Source organism: Penicilliopsis zonata, assembly GCF_001890105.1.
Source record: "Penicilliopsis zonata CBS 506.65 unplaced genomic scaffold ASPZOscaffold_3, whole genome shotgun sequence".
NCBI classification, from domain to species: Eukaryota; Fungi; Ascomycota; class Eurotiomycetes; order Eurotiales; family Aspergillaceae; genus Penicilliopsis; species Penicilliopsis zonata.
The window spans coordinates 1212322-1235065 of NW_019208913.1; the positions used below are offsets into that span (position 1 = coordinate 1212322).

Consider the following 22744-nt stretch of genomic DNA (forward strand, 5'->3'; position numbering starts at 1 on the left):
AGGTAGTTACTAGGTAGTATACTATTATTAATACTTATACTTATTAGCTTGTTTATCTTAAATTGTTAGGCTCTCCTATATGCTTGTTAATACTATATCTGTTCTATAGGTTGATAATATAAGTTCTGTACAACATGTCTTTACCTAGGTAGTACATAAAGTTAATACAGTACCATACAGCCCCTGATACATACCAGATTACAATAATAAGTATCCCACCTATGAGATAGTATAGGTAGATAGAGTATAAGAGAGTATATCTAGGTATTCTACTAGAATAGATACTCTAAATCTACCGAAAGCAATATCCAATGTCTCAACTAAATCCCTACCGCACGTCTCCCCCCCTCCGTGTTGGCCTTTTGAAACTGCTGGATCAACCCCAGCACCCCGGCGCCTCGGACCAATGCGTCGACGGTATCCGGTTCACGAGCCTCGTCGCTGTCGTCCTCCACATCGCCCGACAGGTTCACCCGCCACGATTCCCCTAGGTTGCTGTCGCTGGTCTCGGCGCCGCCTTCTGTCCGTCGGGGGCTGCGCATATCGCTGGCGGGAGGCGGCGGAGACTCGGAATCATCTGCAATCGGGTCGGCAAAAAGCGGACGGGGTGCTCGGAAGGACCGATGGAAGCGACCGCCGGTAGCAGCAGCAGCAGCCGGAGGAGGAGGTCGCGTCACGGACCGGAATCCTGACCCTGAGGGTTGGTGGTGCGGGTCCAGGAGTATCGACGGAATGGGTGAGTGGGTATGAGCATCAGCCATGCCGGCGGCACCGAAGCGAGAGAGGCCTGTCATGAATGGGCGTACCGGTTGTGAGTTCTGCTGCTGCTGCTGCTGCTGCTGCTGCTGCTGTTGATGATGATCAGTGAAAAGACCCATGTCACCACCAGTGGGTAATCCCAGCGTGGGAAACGCCGGGGGTGAATGGAACGGGCGGCGGGCAAAGGAAGGATGCGGGGCTCCAGGCCGGGGATTGGCGCCGTAATGGTCTAAAAACCCGTAGTAGGAGGCGAGCATCTTGCCGTCCTTGGTGGAAAAGTAATCGGCGCGCAGATCCTGCGGTCGATCTGGTGGTGGCGGCCGGTGCGCACCCGCCTGGGAGAGCACGTTGGCGCCCTTTTTAAAGTCAAAGACGGCAAAGGAACAGAGATATCCCACGCCATCGACATGCACGGTGAACTCTCGGAAAAAGTCGATGAGCCGGTCGCTGCACTTGGGCAGACTGAACCACAGGATGAATGGGGTGAAGATCATGCTGAGGATCTCTTCCAGGAAGATGACGATCTTCATCTGGTACATCATCGCGAACTCCCGTCGGACATCGTCGCTGTGCAGCCGGCCCTTCCAGTGCGTGGGGACGTAGTGCGTGAAATTGATCACCTCCAGCAGCGCATACTCCGGATCAAACACGTCGGTCTCCTCGGGGACCATCCCCCGGGCGAGAGCCCAGGCGGAACCGAATACGCCGAGATAGAAGAGCACGGTGCGGTCCGGGGTGATCTCGAACCCCAGGAATAGCTCGGGATCCACGACCGAGACGAGAGCCAAAACCGACGCCAGAGCGCCAGTGACAAAGGCGACGAAGCGAGCCACCTGGACAGTTTTGTCCTTGGGGAATTGGTCGACATAGCGACTGGAAAATGGGTAGGAGAGGTTGATGCGACGCTCAAATAGGTGCCAGAGCTCGTTGAACTCGCGGAACTTCCATTCCGCCAGCGGAGTGTACTGCCGAGAGGAAATCTGGGAAGGGTTCTTCTTGAACTCGTTGAAGTTGCGGAAGAAATAGAGCATCATAAAGTAGACTACGATGAACGGTGCGATGAAGATATTCATGATTCCGGCCACGACGAATCGGCGACGCAAGCCGTCGCTCAGGGCACGCCGGTGTGTATCCTTGAGAAACAACGATCGGACCTGGCCCTGTTCGTTGAAGATGTAGTCCATGATGCAAAGATTGATGTTCCACTCGAGCGTCCGGGAAAAGAGCTGTCTCTTCCTTAGAAAGGGGATGGGCAGCGTGAGGTCTAAAATGTCCTTGTTGACCAAGGCAATCGCATAGTTCTCCTTGCGCATGATCCGGTTCGCAATGTCATGGGCGTCCATCCGCTGCTTGGACTGGCTGCCTATGTATTTGCGGTGCTTGGCAGAGACCGCCCCTGCGGTGGCAGGATTCGCATCGCGCAGCGCCATCAGGCGACTGACCACCTCCTGCCATGAAATTGTTTGGATCTCGGCATCGGAGATGCTCAGTAGATAGAGATAAAAGTCGTGCATGTGCCGGAGCCGGCGGATGTCAAGTAAGTACTGGAACAGTTTACCGATCCAGAAGAACGTGAGCAGCCAAAGCAGCAGTGTAGAGGAGGTGGACATGTTGGCCACGCATTTCTGGATCAGGATATCGTCCAATTTTCGACTGCCACGGAATTTCGAGTAATCGATGCAGCTGGTGAGGAAGGTCGTGAACCCCACGACAAAGGCAAACGTCCTACCAAAAAGTTTTAGCCTCAGGCTGTAACAGGTACAATATATATATCCCGACTCACAAGAGATTCAAGACCCGGCTCAATATAATTGACCACATCCCGTTGCCCAAGAAATACTCATAGACCTCCTTCAAAAAGTTATCCAGGTTCTCGACGTTTGCCCACCGCCACATCGCCTTCTGCTTCGGGTCGACCGATCCCAAGCTCGGATGCTGACCGAGCGACCATCCTGTGATCGGTCTGTTGCGACGACTGGCGGGAAAGAGCGGCTGCTGGGATCGGGCAGAGGCCCAACGTGCCGCCGACTCGTCTGTCACGGACGGTCCGGGCACAGGAGGGTCTGGATCGGGGATGTGGTGGGGTGGCGGTGGCAGCCGGGCTTTGAGGTCTTCATCGTCTTCCCCCCCCTCCTCCTCATGGCCTTCGACCAGAAGCGAGGCGGGGACGTCATCGTCCCCGTCTTCTGGCTCCAAGCCTCGCGGTGAGGGTTGCAGCCAGCGGGCATGGGGAGGCCTCCGCCGGAGAGGCTCCCGTTTCCCGAACCGATCTGCCGGTGCAGTCTGGCGTCGACGACCCGGGGAGGCAAACGTTGTTGTACTCGGACTCCCCAGCTGACTCTCGGTCGCATGGGCGAGGACGTCCTCCAGCTCGTGGTCGTCAAAATGGTCCCGCAAGTCGTCGTCCATCGCCATCCCCGCGCGCTCCTCCACATCGTCATCAAAGCCATCCGACTCGGCATCGTGCTGGCCGATCGCTTCGTACACCGAGTGCGAGCCTTCTGCCGGAGGCAAAAACCTCGACAAAATATTCGAGGTCATCATCTTCTTCTAGTAGTAGTAGTAGTAGTAGTAGTAGTAGTCATCACTATCCGTTCCAAAGAGCTTATCGCAGCGGCCCGCAAGCCAGGTCGGTCTGGAGGCAGACGGGGGCCATCCGACGAGACAAAACTAACTGCAAGGCAAAAATATCAAAGGCCGATATCTCAAGCAGAGGCTCTCTCTTGATCTGACGGAAAAGTCCCGAGGACGAGCGAGTCTCTGGAGCTGGTGCTCTCGATAGAAGAGGCTCAACGAAGGCAAGGAGAGGTCCGCGTGATCGATCAATCACAGGCAGCTGTCGTCACAGGCAACTTCTGCCTCAGGCCGAAAGATACCCGATCGGGAGCAATTATCACATGACACATCATTTTCCCAAACAGGTCTAGTGCAACATGCACATGACGTCTGACTCAGCAGCTGAGCAGATCCTCCTCCTCCTCCTTGAGGCTTGAGATCGACTCTGTTTTCCATGGTTCGTTCGGCGGCGCGCGGGGAGGCTTCAACAACTGGCGGAGCCTTGCGAAAGCCAATCCGGCTTCCTGCAGGGCAATGGGACACGAAATCCTCCGTCCTCCCGCCATGTGGTCTTGCGGAGGTCGTGAGCGTTTGCTTCTCGTGTCGCAGATCAGATCCTTTGGGGGCCCGACTAGCAAGGATGATTAAGCACTATCGCCAGGGCGACAGGGCCATTTCTGCTCACTGCTCAGTCAGTGGGTGCCTTTTGACGACAGAGCCCGCCACTGACGCTTCCAGCTGCTGCTAGCTGGCGAACTAACCATTACAACTACCACATAAGCATCCTAGCAGCTGCTCCAAGTCTGTATGGAGTACTCTGTACATACTCCGTACACCCTGGGCCTGGCTGGCTTGCCCTGGATCAGGGCGGTCAGCGAACCCCGTCCATGCAGTGTGCACTGGTTGCTTGACTCGTTGAAGCTGGTTGTCTGGTGAGATTACCCCGTATATACGGAGTACGGAGTAGACAGCTGATCGTTCTTATTATTGCCAGGGGCGCCGTCTACTGTTCACCTCCCATAGTCTGTCTGTCTTACTACTCCGTATGTAGTATTCCGTGCCCCGAAAGTCCTCCCATACCGTCTCGACGCCACAATAACACGAACAGCCAATACTGGGCGACTCCACGGTTTCGGTCAATCATATTATTAGACAATAATCACGTCCTGGAAGGCGTAATAATATTATTAGATTCACCGTTCCAGTATCTACCTACAATAGCGTGGCCATGGACGAGAACCGCCAACACCATCTTGCTATTTCCCGTACCAAGAAAATCCCCCCAAGCCTATTAAACCGTAGAATAATCATGAATCTGTACAATAATAATAATTACATACAGAGTACTCTCTCTCACTCTCTCTCTCTCTCTCTCTCTCTCTCTCTCTCTCTCTCATAATCTTCTGCCCTCTGCCGAGCCCAACCCGAGCCCCATCCGAGAGCCTCCACGGCCTGCAGAAACAGCACCAGCAGCTCAAACCACCAATATTCGTCATCCACGGGCGCTCTGAATCCGCTGTCCGATCGTCAAGCATCAGACATCACCACCCTCCTCTATACTGTCGCCCTCCTCTTCGTGGTTCTCGCACTGTGCTGGCCCTTCGTGCTGGCTGGTGTTGGGGTCCTGCTTGTCCACCTCCCCACTCGCTTCCCCCTAGTTTTCCCCTTCTCCCACCCGCCGAACACCAAACCAACTTGTGTGTGCTCTTTATCCACACTCACCTCAGCCTAACTCCCTGTCCACTTTACTTACCCCCCCCCCCCTCCTCCCCAGCACCGTCTACTGGTAATAAGACGAGCTTCCTTCCGCTGGTATGCTCTGCAGAAGGTGCCCGAGTTCTCTCTCGCCTTGATGAAGGTGCGCTTGGCCTAGTCTGCCCTTCTTTTCCCTCCCTCCCCCCCCCCGCCCGTCGCCCGTTCCAACTTCCCAGTCAATGATATCACGCCGCGCGGTGCAATCCGCCTCTTTTTTCTCTGTCCGGGAGACGACTGACAATGGTCTTCTAGCTGTAGCATTCGACGATCGGGTAACGTCTCGGAGCATCTCTCGCCGGCCAGGTGCCGCGTCGTGTGGACATTCATCGTCGCTGCTCCCTCCCCTCTTTCTGTACGCCCGACGGACGCGACCTCGACCGATGTGCCACTCTACCCATCAATTTCCGATCAGACTCCATGCGTTCAGCTAGCGGCCCATCGTTTGAGAGAGAGGCCGCCAATTGTTCCAGGATAGCAGTGTTTTTGCGTGTGTGAGAGAAAAGCAAGCTCGGCGCCTGCGTGTCCAACACCCGCCATGGAATCGGAAAATCCTAATGGGTTCAAGCGGAACTCAATGCATCAGGGGTTATACAGTCGGCCCGTGGAGCGCCGGCCCAGCAAGAAATCGTCCTCCAAGGATCGCCACGGCATGGTCTACCCGGACAGTTTTCGGGACACGGGGATCAGGACCGTGACGCCGGATTCCATGTCAGAAACAGGACAGCCCTCGCCCGCGTCCGACGCGGCGGATTATCGGACGGGGAGTTGTGCGGCATCTCCTCGCTCGGCAACAGCCCGGACGCGGGCCCATGAGGCCGAGCTGCGCCGCGAGATCAACCCGTCCAATCCTCTGGCAAAGGACGAGGACGGAAGACCACCACCGCCACCACCACCACCTCAAGAGTCGACGAGGGGTCAGCGCACCCGCTCGCGAACCACAACGCTGGAGGACCAGCGGACCGATCCGGCCACCAAGGGCAGCAGAACTCGTCTGGGTTCCGTCACCGCCACAGTCCCCCCCCAATCCAAGACCACCGACGATGCCGTAGGGTCGATCGGCTTCCCGTCCATCCAGTCGCCCACCTTCTACGGCCAAACACGACAGCGATTGAGCAAACCTTTACCGGGCAACCCGGCCATCCTGGCCGGGATCGCCCAGAACCCCGGTGCGTTGACCGCGCCGCTGTCCAATGCAGACGCCTCCAAGATCCTCCACCTGATGAAAACCACCTGTGGACGAATGCACGGCATCCTCTTCTTCCGCACCTCTTCTTCCGCCGCGTGGACATCCGGCTACTGCGCCATCAACGTTGCCACGGGCAGCCTTATTTATCAGGCCAAGGGCGAGCCTGCCCTGGCCAAGACCCTGGTTCCAGACCTACGGGGCTGCAGAGTGCGGACCCTGTTTGATCCGGAGCTGCAGGCCTCGTATCTAAGCGTCTCGACCTTCACTTCAGGCCTGGGAATCCAGCTGAGGCCGCACGTCAACGAAACCTTTGACTCGTGGCTCGCAGCGCTGCTTTGCTGGCAGCCCATTCGGCCCAAGGGAGTCCAGAACAAAATGACCAAGCCCCAGGTCGTCGCCATCGGAGACCACCGTCTCACGACGGACAAACGGCGAAATTCCGAGAGCACGGCCCAGAAAGAAGCCGCAATCATCAAAGTCGGCAAGATGCTTCTCTGGGACAAGCCCAGTGCCGCTGGAGCCCGACCAGCCTCCGGTCGGCGGGTCTCGACCTACCGGCAACAGAGGGCTTTGTCTTCCTCGTGGCAAAGGGTGAGCTGTACGCTGCAGGAGAATGGCCACTTCAGGCTTTTCACCGAGTCGGATATCAGTCCAGTCGCGTGCCTGGAGCTCTCCCATCTATCCCGATGTGCGGTACAACAGCTGGAATCATCGGTGCTAGAAGACGAATTCTGTATCGCCATCTACCCGCAGTATGCAGCTCATTCAGGGTCGGATTCGGTCTCACGTCCGATATATCTTGCCCTCGAGAGCCGGGTGCTCTTCGAGGTATGGTTCGTCCTGCTACGAGCCTTTACGATTCCAGAACTCTATGGACCAGAGGTTCCCACCACCACCACTTCTAACAAAACAACGACGTCCACGACCACCACCACGACCACGACGACAGAGGATTCGGGTAAAAAGGAGGCTGCTGCATCTCCTTCCCCTTCCCCCCCTACAAAGGACATGTTCCGGATCGAGCGACTACTCTCCATTCGCATCACAGAAGCAAAGATGCTTCGCTCAAAGGAAGATACTCCACGGAGTAGAAAACAATCCCGATCCCATGGCCAACCCCTTACGTCATCTGCGGCCAGCGACTATTACACAGAAGTATTGCTGGATGGCGAAATCAGAGCGAAAACCACCGTCAAATATCGAACTGCGAACCCGTTTTGGCGCGAAGACTTCATCTTCAATGATCTGCCACCGGTTCTCTCCCAGGCATCCATCCTGGTAAAGACACCCAACCCGACCCAGAGAGATTGGTCCTTGATCTCTCACGGAACCTATGCCTTTAGCAAAGAGGCCAACGCCCTGAGGATGTTGGAAGATCTGGAGATCTCCTCGCACGATGCCACGGTTGGACGAGTGGATGTTCGGCTCGATGATTTGGAACCGGGCGTCGATATGGAAAAGTGGTGGCCGATTCTTGATGAGAGGGACCAGTCGATGGGTGAATTGTTCATGAGGGCCCGGATGGAAGAGACGGTGGTCCTGATGTCACAAGAGTATCAGCCCATGTCTGAGTTACTCCACTCCTTTAACAACAACCTCACCATCCACATGGCCCATATCCTGTCCTCCGAACTCAACCAGCTGGCCGAAACCCTCTTGAACATCTACCAGGTATCGGGACAAGCGGTCGAGTGGATCTCCTCCTTGGTGGAAGATGAGATTGATGGCGTTCATAAAGAATCGACTGCCAACCGACTGCGGTACACCACGCGGATCCATTCCAACGATTCCAAGGAGTCGGCCAACCAAGACCGAGAGGTCCTTGTCCGGGATATGGGGCGAACCGCCACACTCGAAGCCAACCTGCTCTTTCGAGGCAATTCTGTTCTGACCAAAGCCCTCGATCTCCATATGCGGAGGCTGGGCAAGGAATATCTCGAGGAAACCATTGGCGAGCGACTGCGCGATATCGATGAAAGTGATCCGGACTGCGAGGTAGACCCGGCTCGTGTCCATCGCCAAGATGACCTGGACCGGAACTGGAGGAATCTCATCGCCCTGACTACCAATGTCTGGAAAGCGATCGCGGGCTCTGCGTCTCGGTGCCCACCTGAGCTCAGGCTTATCTTCCGACACATTAGAGCCTGCGCTGAAGATCGCTATGGCGACTTCCTGCGTACCGTCACCTACAGCAGTGTGTCTGGCTTCTTGTTCCTGCGATTCTTCTGCCCTGCTATTCTCAATCCGAAACTGTTCGGGCTGCTCAAAGGTATGCATAAAAAAAGAGAAAAAAAACCAACATTATTCTACAGTAAGAGGTCGTGTCAAAGCTTACATACTTCCAGATCATCCTCGTCTTCGCGCGCAACGTACTCTTACCCTCATCGCCAAAGCGTTGCAAGGATTGGCAAACATGACGAACTTTGGCAACAAAGAGCCGTGGATGGAGCCGATGAACAAGTTCTTGCAGACCAATCGGTCAGAGTTCAAGCAGTTCGTGGATCATATCTGCGCGATTCCTGCCGATCGACCGACCCCGATTGTGTCCCCGTCGTACGCGACACCGATCCAGATCCTTGGAAGGTTACCCGCGACCTCGCGGGAAGGGTTTCCCAGTCTCCCGTTTCTGATCGACCACGCCCGAAGCTTTGCAAACCTCACGGCCATCTGGCTAGAGGCTGCTCCAGAGCGATTAGACGAGCTCGACGAGATTTACCCGGCAGTCAAGAATTTCCACGAGCTGGCGCTCAGTCTGCGCCAACGCACTCGGGAATGCATGAGTGGCGCAGAACCGGCCGAGCGGCCGAGCGGCAGCCTGGAACTCAAGTGGGAGGAACTGGTGGACTCGATGGAAAAATCGGCGGCGACCGAGGCGACCGCTCACGAAGACGGGTCCTCCAGCAGCAAGCCGACGACACCCGGTACCGAGACGAGAGCGACGATGCCACCCGCCTCGGTGACGACCTCAGCTTCGGTGACGACCAGCCACCGCAACTCGATAGGCTACTTTTCACACCGGCCGTCGCTCCCTCGTCGATCCACGGACTACGCTCCAGAAGGCGATGACGACACCCCGCCGAGCTCCTCCTCTGCGACCTGGGACCAGAGCCGTGTCCCCTTCACGATCCCGCGCTGGTCAGACCCCCGAGACAGCACGAGCAGCTCGAAGAACTCGTCAACCTACTCGCTCGATTACTCCGAGACTTCCAAGGCTGCTCGCCGGTCTAGTGTCTCCCGTGAGTCTTCTAGCAAATACCGCTTCTTCGACTTTGTCCCGGCGCCCTCGAGACGCAAAGCCAAGGACCGCGAACAGGCCCAACACCAGTCGCGTGAAGAGCTGCGTAACGAATTCTAGCAACTACCGAAATAGGGGGGCGATGCATATTCTCTTCGGAAATACTCTATTTCTTGCCCCCTTGTTTTTTCTTTCTTTCTTGGTTTTCATCATTTTGCCTAGCTGCAGAACTCCTTCACTTTATTCTATCCAAAATCTGCGGTGGAACAAGCAAGACTGGTTTTGTCCTTGGTTTTACTCTCTTTTTTGTATAGAACTCTTAGGGTCTCCTGCTGTATATTTCTCTCTCTCTCTCTCTCTCTCTCTCTATTTCTATTTCTCATGAATGACGCTCGTTTCTCTTCACCGCTTCTCTCCCACTTTCTCTCCCTTTCTTGGTTTTCTTCAAGTCTTGGAAAGCTTACTTTTTTGGAAAGCATTCATCATGGTGTTGATACCCTGTCGCTGCTGTTGTTCCGCCGTTTTTTTTTTGTTGTTGTCTTTTTTTTTTTTTTTTTTTTTTTTTTTTAATTCCGGCCTTGGAAGCGAGTTGGGTAGCTGTTGGTCAGCACGGCTGATCAGTGTCTCGATATAGATATCGGTTTTGATAGAACCCGGTTGACTTATTGTAGACATGTTTCCGGCTATTATCCTTTCCTTTGTATACAGGAGGGGTTCCCCTGCTTGTCGGATACGCATTGATTGTGTAAATACATGAGATTAAAACAATAAGTGTTTGCTGGATATTTAAACCCTGTCCTTACTTTAGATGTAAATTTATTGAGTTTGAATAAAAAGGATGATATGATACCATCCTCAAAGATTCCCTCAAAACTATGTACTAGAATTACATTCAAGGAACCATCAAAGAACAAAACATGATTACTGCCACAAGCAGATCTTCCCACTCGCCGTCCCCCCCGCCACCCAGTTCTTGCTACGGTGGAAGACCGCCACGGCAGGGACGGCGCTGATGCCCTCGCCGCCCAGCTGGGCGAGCTGGTCGCCCGCGCTGCTGTAGATGTCGACGAAGCGGTTCATGTTGCCGATGCAGAAGCGCTGGATGTGGGATTGCGGGTTGAGTTGCCATTGTGGGCGGAGGCTGTCAATTAGCATCAAACATGGCTAGAAGAGAACCAAAGAAAGAAAGGAAGGAAGGAAGAAGAAAAACTTACATGGTTACCCAGCGGCCTGTTTGGCAGTTATGCCTGACCATAACGTCGGGCTTCATCTCGTCTTCTGGAAGAGTGTGGCCGGGTTTCCAGGAGGAGAGGCCCTTGGCGGCAAAGTCGTAGATCTTGAGCGTATCGTCGTACGAGGAAGTGACGATCTGCCCGGCACTGTTGAACGCAGCGTGCGAGACCGACAGGCGGCTCTCGTGCTCGCCGACAGGGACTGGGTCGTCGTGCGACAGCTTGCGAAGATCCCACAGGCGCATGGTCCGGTCCAGACTGGCCGTGGCAAAGTAGTGTGGTTGTGTCGGGTGCAGGGAGAAGCCGCCGATTTTTTTCTCTGAAAGCTGCCAGCTCTTGACGGCGGATCGGTTCGCGGTACGGAGATCGAAACGTCCAAAGGCCCCGTCAAGGGTGGTCCAAAAAAGGCTGTTGGGGTTATCGGCTGCCATGTCGATGCTGGAGATTGGCTCGTCGATCGACGTCGACTCCGGGGCATATCTCTCTACAGACGTGGTCTTCTCCAGATCCATCTCCCGGATGGAACTGTCGTAGCTTGAAGTATACAGGTGAGTTGGTTTCGACGGGTTGATTAACATGCTGCTGATGGTTCGAGTGTGAGGCTTCAGCGTCGTCATCACTGGGTCTGGATCGTCATCTTCTTCGTCTTCGTCTTCTGTCTTTATACTCGATGAGGGTTTCTCTTGCGATGCATCGAGTATGCCCAGATGGCCCATCTTGTCTCCAGCAAAGATCAGCGGCTTTGACTCTGTCGGATGAAAAGTCATGGTGTAGACTCTCTCGGGTGTAAGTTTGATTCCTATCGAAGCATTTAGCGGTCCGTATCGTGAAGATAATATAATAGATACAGGCATACTGCTGGGTTCCCACGCCTCCCAAAGCTGCAAGTTGCTCATCTCCTCCCTAAGAGCTCTCAATTCCTTATCCGTTGTCTGTTGAATATCTTCATCTCCAAACGTCCGCTCGTAGGGTTTGGCGACTCCCTTCGTGACCATATCGATGCCAATCAAGCTGTCACCACTAAGCTTCTGGCCTGAGATCAGGATATCGCTGAATGTGAAACTGTCTGATTTCCGAATGCGTTTCGCTCGTTCCGCTTGCTGCAGCGCTTCATGTTCTTCGTCCGCTTTGCGTTTGGCGACCTCACTATCTGCTGCGATTCCGAGCAACCGGGACGATTTGCGACGGGGAACAGGCGCCTCTTCTTCCTTCTTGACCTTTCTCACCGACGGTTTCTTCTTCAGTCGTGGGCTGTCTGCCGCGGCCGAAGCCTTCGGTGATGGTTTGGCGAACAAGCCGGACGACTGGGCTTCCTGAGTAAGCTTCTTCAGCAGCGCGTCACGCTCTGCAATATTCGCCAGACGCTGCTTCTCAAACTCAGAGAGCCCATTTGCCATGTTGCCGATATTAATGCCTGCTTAGTAGTAGAATTGGCGAGCTCGTGGACTGAAAGAGCTGTTTTCCTACGCGGTCCAAACTCCGGAGAAAGAAACGCGTTCACGGACATCGCGCTATCACATGACCCAAAGCCATCATTTCCATTTTAGTCTATCCAAGCCGGACCATGGAAAAAAAAAACTTCAACTTCAAGTATTGCTTCTCTGATAATCGTCTGACATACTTTCATTGCTACCAGCCTGTTTTTGGTCAGATTTGTTTTGTCTCTGGTCATACGCTTACTGCCTGAATAATTTGCAGATTTTAGTTGCTTCATGCTACGCACTCAGGCTTTGCTCTGGTCGGTCTGAGGCAATATGAGTGGACGGATATCAAGATTGACGCCCGAATGGGCGGCTCGAAACTCCCTCGTCCCATTTCTGTATCAAACACGGACTCTCGCTTCGCCCCAAGGCTTCTTCGCCAGCAAACCGAGACCTTTCCGGCCGCAACAACACCTTTACTTTACGTCGAGCCGGCTCTCGCAGCAGTACGCATCGAAACCCCACGATCCTCAATCCTCAAAACACGATGTCGATGAAGACGAGTCTGCTACAGAGCCGAGTCAGTCACCGGAAGCTGTCAGCCGTACATCCCGGGTACGACGGAAGACCTATTTGCAGAGACGCGCCGCTTCCCTCGCACAGCCTGAAACACCGACCTGGATCTCGCCCAAGGCCCGGACAATGACGCGGGCAGAGAAAAGGATCTTCGGCGAGCTCTTAGACCAACTAGATACCGGTCTACCCACCAAGGATGCGGCGTCGATTTCCCCCAATGGTTCTGCGCTGAGCGACAGGGACCGAGCGGAGATGACGGAAATCTCTTCCATATTCGACGAGGTGCTGAAGGAGAACCGGGCACATAACTATATGGAATCTCATAATGAGAACGATGACCTATCTGACCCTACGAGTAAGCGGGCGCTCGAAGATATAGCCCCGGAGCAGCAGCCCAAAAAATGGAGCGATGGGCCGGCGGAAGTATCGCGGCTGGACCAGGTGCCCACGAGCGAGGCGGCGCGGTCTGTTGTTCGACGGGAGTTCAGCAAGATTGAGGCCGCTCTGAATGAGGCAGTGCGCGACGGGAAAGGCGACATTGGTATCATGGAGGTATGCAAGGAACGGGTTTTCTCCATGCTACAGGATATCGACCATGAGACCACCACGGCCGCCGCCGCACCGACCGCCAGCCTTCCGGAGCCGTCAGCGCAAGAAGAAGGAGAAGAAGAAGGAGAAGAAGTAATCGACAGCATAACCGAGCCGAAGGAAACAGGAATGGAGGCGAAAGTGCGGACCACCACCAGCGGACTCGAGGTGCCCTGGAACGTGCCCGTGGAGATGGTGGTGACGGCACTGTACCCCGAGATCCTGCTGGCGGTGCTGCGGAGCCTAACGAGCAATTTCCCCTCGTCGCCGCTGATCAGCGAGTTCCTGACGACCATCAAGTCGTACGGACGGACGTCGGCGGTGATGGGCGCTTCGACGGGGCTGTACAACGAACTGATCCAGTTCTACTGGCGCAGCTGCGCGGACGTGCCTGCCGTGACGTCGCTGTTGCGCGACATGGAGGTGATGGGCGTGGAGCCGGACGAAGCGACGTGTGGCCTGTTGCACTCGATTGTTGCGCGGCGGCGGCGCGACCTGCACGCTCTGCGCCGCTGGAAGTTCTCGTGGGGGTCACACCCGAACACGGATGCGTGGTGGGAGATTGGGCCGACCAAGACGGCCATGGAGGAGATTATGGGCGCAGATGGCTGGCTGCGACGCTTGCAGGCGCGGGTCCAGGATCTGGAAGACAATGCAGAAATAGACGGATAGCGGAAGAGTTCCTTATAATTTGCAGGGCGAAGGAAGCTCTGCAAGACTAATCATATTTATTTAATGTACATACAAATACAAAATACAATCTTGAAAGATCTAGGCTCAAATCTTCAACCCCCAACTCCTTCCCAACCCGATGGCCGTCGACCCCACGAACCCAAGATACTGTTTGAACCCGGTGATCTTTTCAGCGAGGGCGGTACGGTCCTCGAACCGGCGCTGCACAAAGGCCTCGATGGCGGCAAAGTCAGCATGCGGCTTCTGCGAGGTCATGACGAGCTCCGCGCTTGCATAGACAGCCGCAACGCCTAGCCGATTGGTGTACCATGCTGTATCGACGGCAGAGTCGCCTGCCAGAGTGAGGATGTCGGAGGAGAGGGCATGAAGTTCGGAGAGGGACAGGGGGATATTTGACGGCAGGGACATGAGAGCGAGGGCCTAATCATTAGAAAAAGAAAGAAACGAAAAACACATAAAATAGATAAAATAGAATGAAATAAAATTCTAGAACGTACATCCTGCCATTTATGGGCGATATCCTGGTTCATTTTCAAGCGTTCGAGAATGAGAAGCTTTGTTTTCGCCTCGACAGAGGAGACGGACCGTAAGCTTTCGAACTGGTTTTCCTCGACCTTTGCTCGGAGGAGGCCGCGTCTGCTGGCCAGCCAGAAGAGGATGAGATCGAATTCGCCGCGGGGCAGGAGCTGGACGGAGACATCGAGAAAGCCTGCGTCGCGGGCGCCGAGGGTCAGGGCCTCGAGGGTGAAGCCATGGGAGGGGATGTGTTCGAGAGCGGCGGAGAGGATGGTGGTCTGCGAGTTGGTGTATTCGTGCGTGGGGGCGCGAGGGTGGAACTGTGAATGATAGAGTCGGCAGCTTCTTGTCGGTGCTGCTCGGAAAGGAAGCTCTTGCTTTCTATACTGAACGGGAGGATGGAAGTGGTTCTGACGGCATTGCGTCCTCGATGAAGCAGTCGCTGCCTTTTGCAAGCTGGATAAAACTCCAGAACGTCCTGGACGGGCAAGAATCACAGCTCCCATGATGGATGACTATGAGGTATGGAGCCTGACGTCTGATCGATTCTCTCTCTCTCTCTGTGTCTCTCTCTTTGTCTCTCTCTTCTTCTCTCTCTTCTTCTCTCTTCTGTCTTTCTCTCTTTCTCCGGTGGTGAGATCTGCTTGATCGGGTTAGTTCGGAGCTAACCAAAAGAGGACCAGTGTAGTTACAGAGTACAAAAATACGTACGCTCATTACGGCCTCCATAGAATTTGATACCTAAATTACCTGTAATAAATGATATACAGTACCTTATAATTGTTGCTATTCATTTGCATTCTATTGCTATTGAACATCAATTCTATTATATGAGCTATAGCTAATAGCCAGTATCTACTTAGAGCTACCTTGATAACTACCTATTGATAGGTACCTATCTACCTCACTAGTTAACTAATTGCCAATTGGTACTCCTCCTCACTTATTGTTACCCACCAATAGAGATTCTTCTTTGTTTATTATTCCTGTCTGTCTGTCACATCCTCCTTGACTCGGTCAAGTTTACCACTGGCAGCTGAAGCTGAAGTCGTCACTATCCCTGCACCACCACCACCATCTCTCTCCTACTACATCCACAGTATTCTGTATCTCTCTGCCGTTCCACCGAGTCGCCGAGCACTACTGACTGTTTTCCCTACGCGCAACTCGTCCAGCTTACTTCCTCGACTGCCCACCTCTTCCCCCCCCCTCATTTGTTCTCTGCAGGCACCTTCCGTCGTCCCCTTCACACCCATACGTTTTTCCTTGTCTCCCCCTGAGGATCCAGACCAGACCAGCGCGTCCCGACACGACCATGGGTACGTCTCTCTCTCTCGCTCTCTCTCTCGCTCTCTATCTCTCTATCTCTCTTTCCATCTCTCTACCTCTCTCACTCTGTCGTCCTCCTTTTCCCTCCAACAATATCATCGCGTGGTTCTGTCTGCTGCACTACCCTTGTCTTGGCCACTCCCGCGTACCTTGAACGCACCCAATCGCTCCGATTCCGCGTGTCGCTCACATACCGGCACCAAACCCCTCCCTCCCTCCTCTCACTCTCTCATGGTCCTGCGGCCTGGACAATAATAGCCTTTTGCTCTGTTTCCCTCATCCCTGCCCGGGTCCTCATCTTCCCCTCTCCTCCCCTCCCTCGTCCTGCTTCTTCCCTTGTCTTTCCTACCTAACCTACTTACCTTTTCCCTTCTCTTCGCGCTGTCTTCAAGGCTTACACCTAGGCTCCTCGTCTAGCTGACGTTTATCGTCCATCTCAAGTAAGTTCACTTCGTCTGATCGTCGTATACCTGGTTGCTTCGTTTCGTTTCGTTCGGTTTTGTTTCGTTTTTTTTTCATTCCAATCTCCTACCCTATTCCCATTGATTTATTCTCCCTCGTTCCCTTTGTTCTCGATTCCTACAGGGGGGGGGAGGGGGTAGTGTCTTGCGCGCGCAGGCTTGAGCCGGATACTCCACCGGCTTCAAGTACCCCATGAGACAGACGCCTTGAAGAGGAGCCCCGAATGTTGTGAAGGAAACTCCTGGAACTCACAGCGATGAGTCGTCTCCTATCGTCTCTAGCACTCGAACTGCCCCATTCTCTATATCTCCAACACACCGTTGTGCTGAGGTGACGCGGTATACTGGCTCTCTCTGCCGTACTCCCGCGCGTCACCTGACCGCCTTCTCCAGAAAAAGAGTTCGTCTCCATTCAACGACTCTGGCTCTTCCGACCATCATCTGTACTCCTCCTCTAACCGGATTCCCCCCTCTTCTTCCTTTGTCTTGTTCTTCTTTTCTCGTTCATTTCTTTGATTTCTTCCTTCCTTCCTTCCGATGCATCCCGACTCCCCCATCACTGACCGCGACCAGCGTGAAAGGTCGCGTTCGCCTCGTCGCCGTTCTCGCAGCCCACGACGCAGCCGCCGGTCGTATTCGCGCAGTCGCTCCCGCAGCCGTGACGACTACCGTCGCAGTGAACGCAGATCCAGATCTCCTATGAGTGGTGCAACAGGCGCAGCGGGAGGACATTCGGGTTCTGGTTACAGTGGACGCGGTGGTTACGCGCCCGCGAGACCATTCGAGGATCGCGTCGTCGCCAAAGAACAAATGATGCAATCCGTGCGCGAATCATCCCAGCAGGACCGTCGCGTCTATGTTGGGAACCTTTCCTACGATGTCAAATGGCATCACCTCAAGGATTTCATGAGACAGGGTGAGCAGGGCCATCGTCATCATCGTCATCTCGCGCTCGCGGGCTTTGCTGGATGGGCTATCGTTTGACTGACTCGGGGGGATTCGTCTTCGTTCATACTACAGCTGGAGAGGTCATTTTCGCCGATGTGTTATTACTTCCAAACGGAATGTCGAAGGTGGGCGCCAATGCGTAGTTGTGGCTGGTTTCTTTTCTTTGCCTTTTCTCTCTCTCTCTCTCTCTCTCTCTCTCTCTCTCCTTTTGCCATTCGGCTCCTTTTTTTCTCTCTTTTCCTTTTGGTTCCCCTTTGCTGCATGGAATATTGGGTTGACGGGCTGGGCCTGGCTGTCCGGATCATGTAGGGATGCGGGTGAGTCTTGTTTTTTTTTTTTTCTCCCTTCCCATTCTCATGCGATCAATCGGCTGATGTGTTTCTAGGATTGTGGAATACGCGACCAGGGAGCAAGCACAAAACGCAGTCACCACGCTTAGCAACCAAACTCTGATGGGTCGATTGGTCTACGTCCGCGAGGTACCAAACAACAATAACAACAAACAACCCTTCCCATATTTCCCCCCTAGACTAAATGCATCTAGGACCGTGAACCGGAACCACGCTTCACTGGTGGTGCCCCGCGGGGAGACTTTGGCGGTGGCCGTGGTGGTGGTTTCGCAGGCGGCCACGGCGGTGCTGGAGGCGGTCGACAGCTCTATATTTCCAACGTTTGTGGTCCCCCTTGCCTAGCAGCGAACATATATTACGGAGAACCGATATTGACCATGGTATTACCGTATAGCTGCCGTTCAATGTTGGATGGCAAGACCTGAAGGATCTTTTCCGCCAAGCCGGTAAGTCAGATGCTCAGACGGTTTAATTCCCGAATCTGTGTCACAGAAGAAAAAAAAAAAACAGCAAAAGAAAGAAAGAATTCAAGAATTGATGATTCTAGCTCAACAAGGCGCCGTCATCCGCGCGGACGTCCACACGGATCCCACCGGCCGCCCTAAGGGCTCCGGTATCGTTGCCTTTGAGTCTCCCGACGATGCCCGCAACGCAATCCAGCAGTTCAACGGCTACGACTGGCACGGCCGGGCGCTTGAGGTGCGGGAAGATCGCTATGCCGGCTCCGGACCGGGCTTCGGCGGCCGCGGCGGCTTCGGCGGCGGTGGCTTTGGAGGCCGTGGTGGTGGCTTTGCCGGCGGTCGTGGTGGGTTTGGCGGAGGTCGTGGTGGTGGCTTCGGCGGTGGCTTTGCCGGCGGTCGTGGCGGCTATGGCGGCGCCCCTGCTGGAGGCCCCGGGTTTGGCGGCGGCGGCTTTGAAGCTGCGCCGTCGGTGCCTCCCAACCCTTTCACCGACTTTGCAACCTCTGGTGGTGATAAGACTGCCGTGATCTACGTGCGCAATGTAAGTCTTACAAAGTTCTCTTAACAGCCATGTTGCTGTGGAGAGGTTACTTCGGAGAGGTTACCTCGGAGAGAGGCGTACGGATAGAAAGCTAACTCTTTTAGCTCCCCTGGTCTACCTGCAACGAGGACCTGGTTGATCTCTTCACCACCATCGGCAAGGTGGAGCGCGCCGAGATCCAGTACGAACCCAACGGCCGCTCCCGGGGCACGGGCGTCGTGCAGTTTGACAATGCCGAAACTGCCGAGACGGCAATTGGTATGTATTTCCTGGATTTATATATATATAAACATGTTGATACTGATCCCAACTCCTACAGCCAAATTCACCGGGTATCAATACGGTGGGCGTCCCCTGGGTATCACCTTTGTCAAGTACCTAACCCAAGGGGCCGGCCCGGATGCCATGGAGGGCACCGAGCCCACGGGGGGGATCACCCAGGACCAGATCATGTAAGGAAAGGGCTGTACGATTGAAAGGAAACAAACATGGACTTCCCTCTCTCTCTCTCTCTCTCTGCGTTGGTCTCGCTTCGATGGCCTGCGATGTCTTTATCTTTTTTCTCTCTTTCTTTTCTACTTCTCTCCAAGTTTCTCTTCGTGGCTCTAGTTCTTCGTTGGTTTTAACCGGTGTTACCCTCACATGTTAGAATTATCAAATTGATTCATCCGGATGATTACTAGTTTTGTTTCTCTTTCCGGTTACTTCAAGGGTATATAATAGGGTGCATATATATATATGCTATATGCCCTACGTAGCAAGTATGTCCAGCTAACAAACATTGTTATTGTCGAGAAAAAAAAAATAACAACTACTGTCTGTACACCACCCTAAGCAAGATGATATCCCCCCATAAAAACCAATGTGCAAAACCAAGGTATAAGGATAGATAGAAGAAGAAAAAAAATGTAAGTGTGACCAGATAGATAACCTAGTAACCAGTCATGCAGAGTGCGATTCCGGATCGGCGATAGATATGTAGACCAGTCATATCGAATCAAAGAGATATCAGATCAGATCAGATAGATAAGAAAAAGAAAAAAAGAATAAAGAAAAAAGAAAGAGAGAAAAAAGAAAGAGAGAAAAAAAAAGTCAAGCAGCGATGTTTGGTGGTGGGTAACGACCTGGAATGCGCAGTCCGAGAGTTGTTGCGCTCAACTTGGATGTTGCGGGGGGCCGTTTTGGTTCACCGTCAACGTCACCGTTGGGTGATGGCATTGACAGGGCGGTAGGTTGGTATATAACCTCATCTTCTCTATCGGTTTGTTGTTGTTGTTGTTGTTGTTGTTGTTGTTGTTGTTGTTGTTGTTGCTGCTGAGAGGCAAAATATCCGCCCGCAGCGACGGGGATGTAGGAGGTATGGTTTTCTTCTACCGAGGTCGGGACAGTAGTGTTGTTGGTGGTCGTGGGGACTGTAGATCCGCTGCCTTTCCGCTGGGAACTATAGGGAGCCAGGACGGCTTGCTTCTCGTCGTATGACCCTGGGGAAGAAGCCTGGCGTTGAAACTGTTGTGGAGGAGCAACACCCACCCACTCACCATAGTAGTTATGGTCCTGCTCCAGAGGGATTCTGTTGACTGGTTCCGTACTACTGGTTACAGACCTTGTCGTCGGGGCGGTCTCTCTGCCCTGGCCGGAGACAGAGTTATGACTGGGGGGAAGATAGGCGATGCCTCCTTCTGACATCATCGCCGCCCCGGCCGGTAGGTCCTTGTCGCCTGAGCTCTCACCGCTGGACGGCGACATGGGGGTTTGCAAGTGTCGGTCGATATGTACGTCGCTGGGAAACCGCCCGCCAGGCTGAGGACGCATTCCAGGCGCCATGGCCGGGTCTTGATTCAGCACCACGGAATCGGCAGAGTACGGGGTTCGGTCAGCCTCGTCCTCGTCCATAACCCCGTCACTGCTCCCAGACGTTGTCCGGAAGCTGGCCCCGCTCACCGTTCGGACGTGGCGGCGCACAAAGGCATTGCGGGCTTCACCGGTCTTGCCGATCAGATTCTCAATGTCCTCGTACCAGGCCATCATTGTCTCGTAGGACTCGGCCCGGAATACCCACGAGTGACCGCGGTGGATGGTCCCCGTCTGGCGACCCTTGAGCATAAACTTATGCGAGGTCGAGTCTGGCTGCGAATGAGAACCAAGTTTCTGCTCGGGCAGATAGAGCGACATCACGGGTGTTTGCCATGCCACACGATCTGCCGACTTGAACTCATGTAGATGAGTGGGCGATAACACATACCTAGAGCGTCTGTTAGGGCCAAACAGATGGAAGCAAAGAAGAGGATGAGCTTACCAGCCGGGCGTGTAGCTTTTCAGGTACTTGCTCTTGCGTTCCAGCATCCCCGACCGAACATCGACGGCCGCAGGGTGGTCCTTGCCCGGATAAGTAATGTTCTCGACATGGCGCAAAGGAATCCTGGGATCCACCAGTTCATCTGTGTTGGCGATAAAGGCATTCCATTCATGGTCCTTGGGCATAGATAATGGACCGGCCCGCAGTTTCTCAAACGTGTCGTAGGCCTCATCAGCTTCGCGCTTGAGGATGTTCGCGTAAGCGTTATAAGCCTTTTGAATCTCACCGACTACAATGGATTCAAGCTCTCGCCCGGAGCTCTCGAGATTTAGAAACGCCTAGTCGGATCGCCAATCTGTCAGCAGTCTGGGGATGTTGAAACAAACAAAAAAAAAAAAGAAAGGCAAGAGTTCCCGGCTAACCCTGTGCAGATAATTTTCCTCCTCGACTTGCTTCTCGATCTGCCTGTCAACCTGCAGGCGAACGATGAAGGGGTCACCCTTGCCCGAGGTTGCCGAGGGATCGGTGTCGACTAGTCCCAGCGATTCCTGCAGATTCCGGACAGTTTTACGAGTCCCTTCCACCTCCTTGTCGACGGAGTTCTTAAAGTCGCTCGACAGATTTTTAATTTCTTTGGTCTTCTGTTGTAGATCGCTTCGCAAACCCGTCAACTGGAGGATGACTTCATTTTCCACATCTTTGGCCTTGTTCGCTTCAAGAATACCTTGTCGGTGGTAGTCGCGCAAGATATCCGTGGCGTCTGCCAGTCCTCCGGATTGAAGAAAGAGTGGGGGGATCTGTGTGTTATTGATGACGTTCGATGCGGACAAAAGGAGCTTCGATCGCGACTCGTAGGACTTTTGAAGGTCCTTGAAGAACACAATGAGGTCCTTCAATACCTTTCGCCAGGCTAGTATCTTGTCAGAATGTGATCTTTTTTCTTTCATATTTCTTGGGGGGGGGATCTCAAAAGTCTACCTTGAAACCTGTTTGCGAGTACCTCTGTAGGGTTGCTATCGGTTGGGATGGGAACGTAAAAGGCACTGTTGTAATCATCCTGGCCGTCGGCACTGTATTTCTCCTTGTCGCCTAGATTGAGGCTCCTCACGCTGCCTGCGCGGAGGCTCCGCCTGCTCCCACTGCGGCGCAGACTCCCCTTTTTGGTAAGCGACGACTTCTTTCGCAGGGTGCCCGACCGTGACGGCGTGGCAGAATGTGGTGGGTGCATCGCCGTCGAGGGCCCGTCGACCACGGAGCCGCGCTGACTAGCGAGATCCAGCTCCTCGTGGAAGCGCGTGTTGTGAGAGATCGGTGACGCCTCGATAAGACTCCCGTGGCCGAAACTATACCCCGGATTACTGACCACAACGGAATTAGGCCGCGAACTCGACCGAACACTGTATCCTCTGTTCAATGGCATGGTGGGATCGTTGGCGTGTGGAATCGCGCCGTATGCATCCTGTATAGGAGGTGTCTGCGGCCTGACGGCCGTCGCCATAGTGGTGGTGAAGGTGGTAAAGGGGAGGGGGTTTTTTTTTTAAAAAAAAAAAAAAAAAGTCGGGAAATTATCGACAATAGAGTTGATAAAAAAAAGAAAAAAAGGGTATTGCAGAAAGAAACCGGGAAAAGAAAGGGGAATCAATAAAAAAGGGTGATGAAGATCAGCGATGATCCGAGCAAGAGGGGGGGGGATACCGAAGGACGAAAAGGCGAATAAATCCTAATCGTAGTCGTGAGAATCGGCGCTGGTTACCTGGCGAACCGATGGGGGGGCAACTTCTGTTTGCGGAGAGGAGAGAGAGCCTTGCCAGGGAGCCGTATGATGATCCAGACCAGTCAGC

General features: G+C 54.0%; 7 protein-coding genes across 7 annotated transcripts; 3 read left to right on the plus strand and 4 right to left on the minus strand.

Annotated features, from left to right (window-relative positions):
- Window positions 1–320: 320 nt before the first annotated feature.
- Window positions 321–3303, minus strand: ASPZODRAFT_150132 (hypothetical protein; the record flags this gene model as incomplete). The annotated part of the gene is made up of 2 exons (XM_022725580.1): window positions 321–2484; window positions 2543–3303. The coding sequence occupies 2 exons, from the start codon at window positions 3301–3303 to the stop codon at window positions 321–323; spliced, it is 2925 nt and encodes a 974-aa protein (XP_022583713.1).
- Window positions 3304–5153: 1850 nt separating this feature from the next.
- Window positions 5154–9744, plus strand: ASPZODRAFT_1421503 (hypothetical protein). The gene is made up of 3 exons (XM_022724824.1): window positions 5154–5173; window positions 5323–8525; window positions 8602–9744. Exons 2-3 carry the CDS (start codon window positions 5606–5608, stop codon window positions 9609–9611), a joined length of 3930 nt encoding a protein of 1309 aa, XP_022583714.1. The 5' UTR covers window positions 5154–5173; window positions 5323–5605; the 3' UTR covers window positions 9612–9744.
- Window positions 9745–10269: 525 nt separating this feature from the next.
- Window positions 10270–12188, minus strand: ASPZODRAFT_129617 (hypothetical protein). Its single transcript, XM_022722308.1, has 3 exons — window positions 11580–12188; window positions 10706–11522; window positions 10270–10632 (listed from the first exon to the last, which is right to left on the minus strand). Exons 1-3 carry the CDS (start codon window positions 12118–12120, stop codon window positions 10413–10415), a joined length of 1578 nt encoding a protein of 525 aa, XP_022583715.1. The 5' UTR covers window positions 12121–12188; the 3' UTR covers window positions 10270–10412.
- A 134-nt stretch (window positions 12189–12322) lies between these two features.
- ASPZODRAFT_129619 (hypothetical protein) lies at window positions 12323–14421 on the plus strand. The gene has a single exon (XM_022722309.1). The coding sequence runs from the start codon at window positions 12478–12480 to the stop codon at window positions 13978–13980; it is 1503 nt and encodes a 500-aa protein (XP_022583716.1). The 5' UTR covers window positions 12323–12477; the 3' UTR covers window positions 13981–14421.
- ASPZODRAFT_1422573 (hypothetical protein) lies at window positions 14033–15058 on the minus strand. Its single transcript, XM_022724833.1, has 2 exons — window positions 14499–15058; window positions 14033–14421 (listed from the first exon to the last, which is right to left on the minus strand). The coding sequence occupies exons 1-2, from the start codon at window positions 15021–15023 to the stop codon at window positions 14086–14088; spliced, it is 861 nt and encodes a 286-aa protein (XP_022583717.1). The 5' UTR covers window positions 15024–15058; the 3' UTR covers window positions 14033–14085.
- A 1948-nt stretch (window positions 15059–17006) lies between these two features.
- Window positions 17007–19063, plus strand: ASPZODRAFT_59811 (hypothetical protein; the record flags this gene model as incomplete). The annotated part of the gene is made up of 8 exons (XM_022728868.1): window positions 17007–17223; window positions 17328–17394; window positions 17641–17734; window positions 17800–17925; window positions 18000–18051; window positions 18153–18607; window positions 18712–18865; window positions 18927–19063. 8 exons carry the CDS (start codon window positions 17007–17009, stop codon window positions 19061–19063), a joined length of 1302 nt encoding a protein of 433 aa, XP_022583718.1.
- A 636-nt stretch (window positions 19064–19699) lies between these two features.
- On the minus strand, window positions 19700–22401 carry ASPZODRAFT_13939 (hypothetical protein; the record flags this gene model as incomplete). Its single annotated transcript, XM_022724550.1, has 4 exons — window positions 19700–20849; window positions 20904–21241; window positions 21326–21813; window positions 21882–22401. The coding sequence occupies 4 exons, from the start codon at window positions 22399–22401 to the stop codon at window positions 19700–19702; spliced, it is 2496 nt and encodes an 831-aa protein (XP_022583719.1).
- Window positions 22402–22744: the final 343 nt, after the last annotated feature.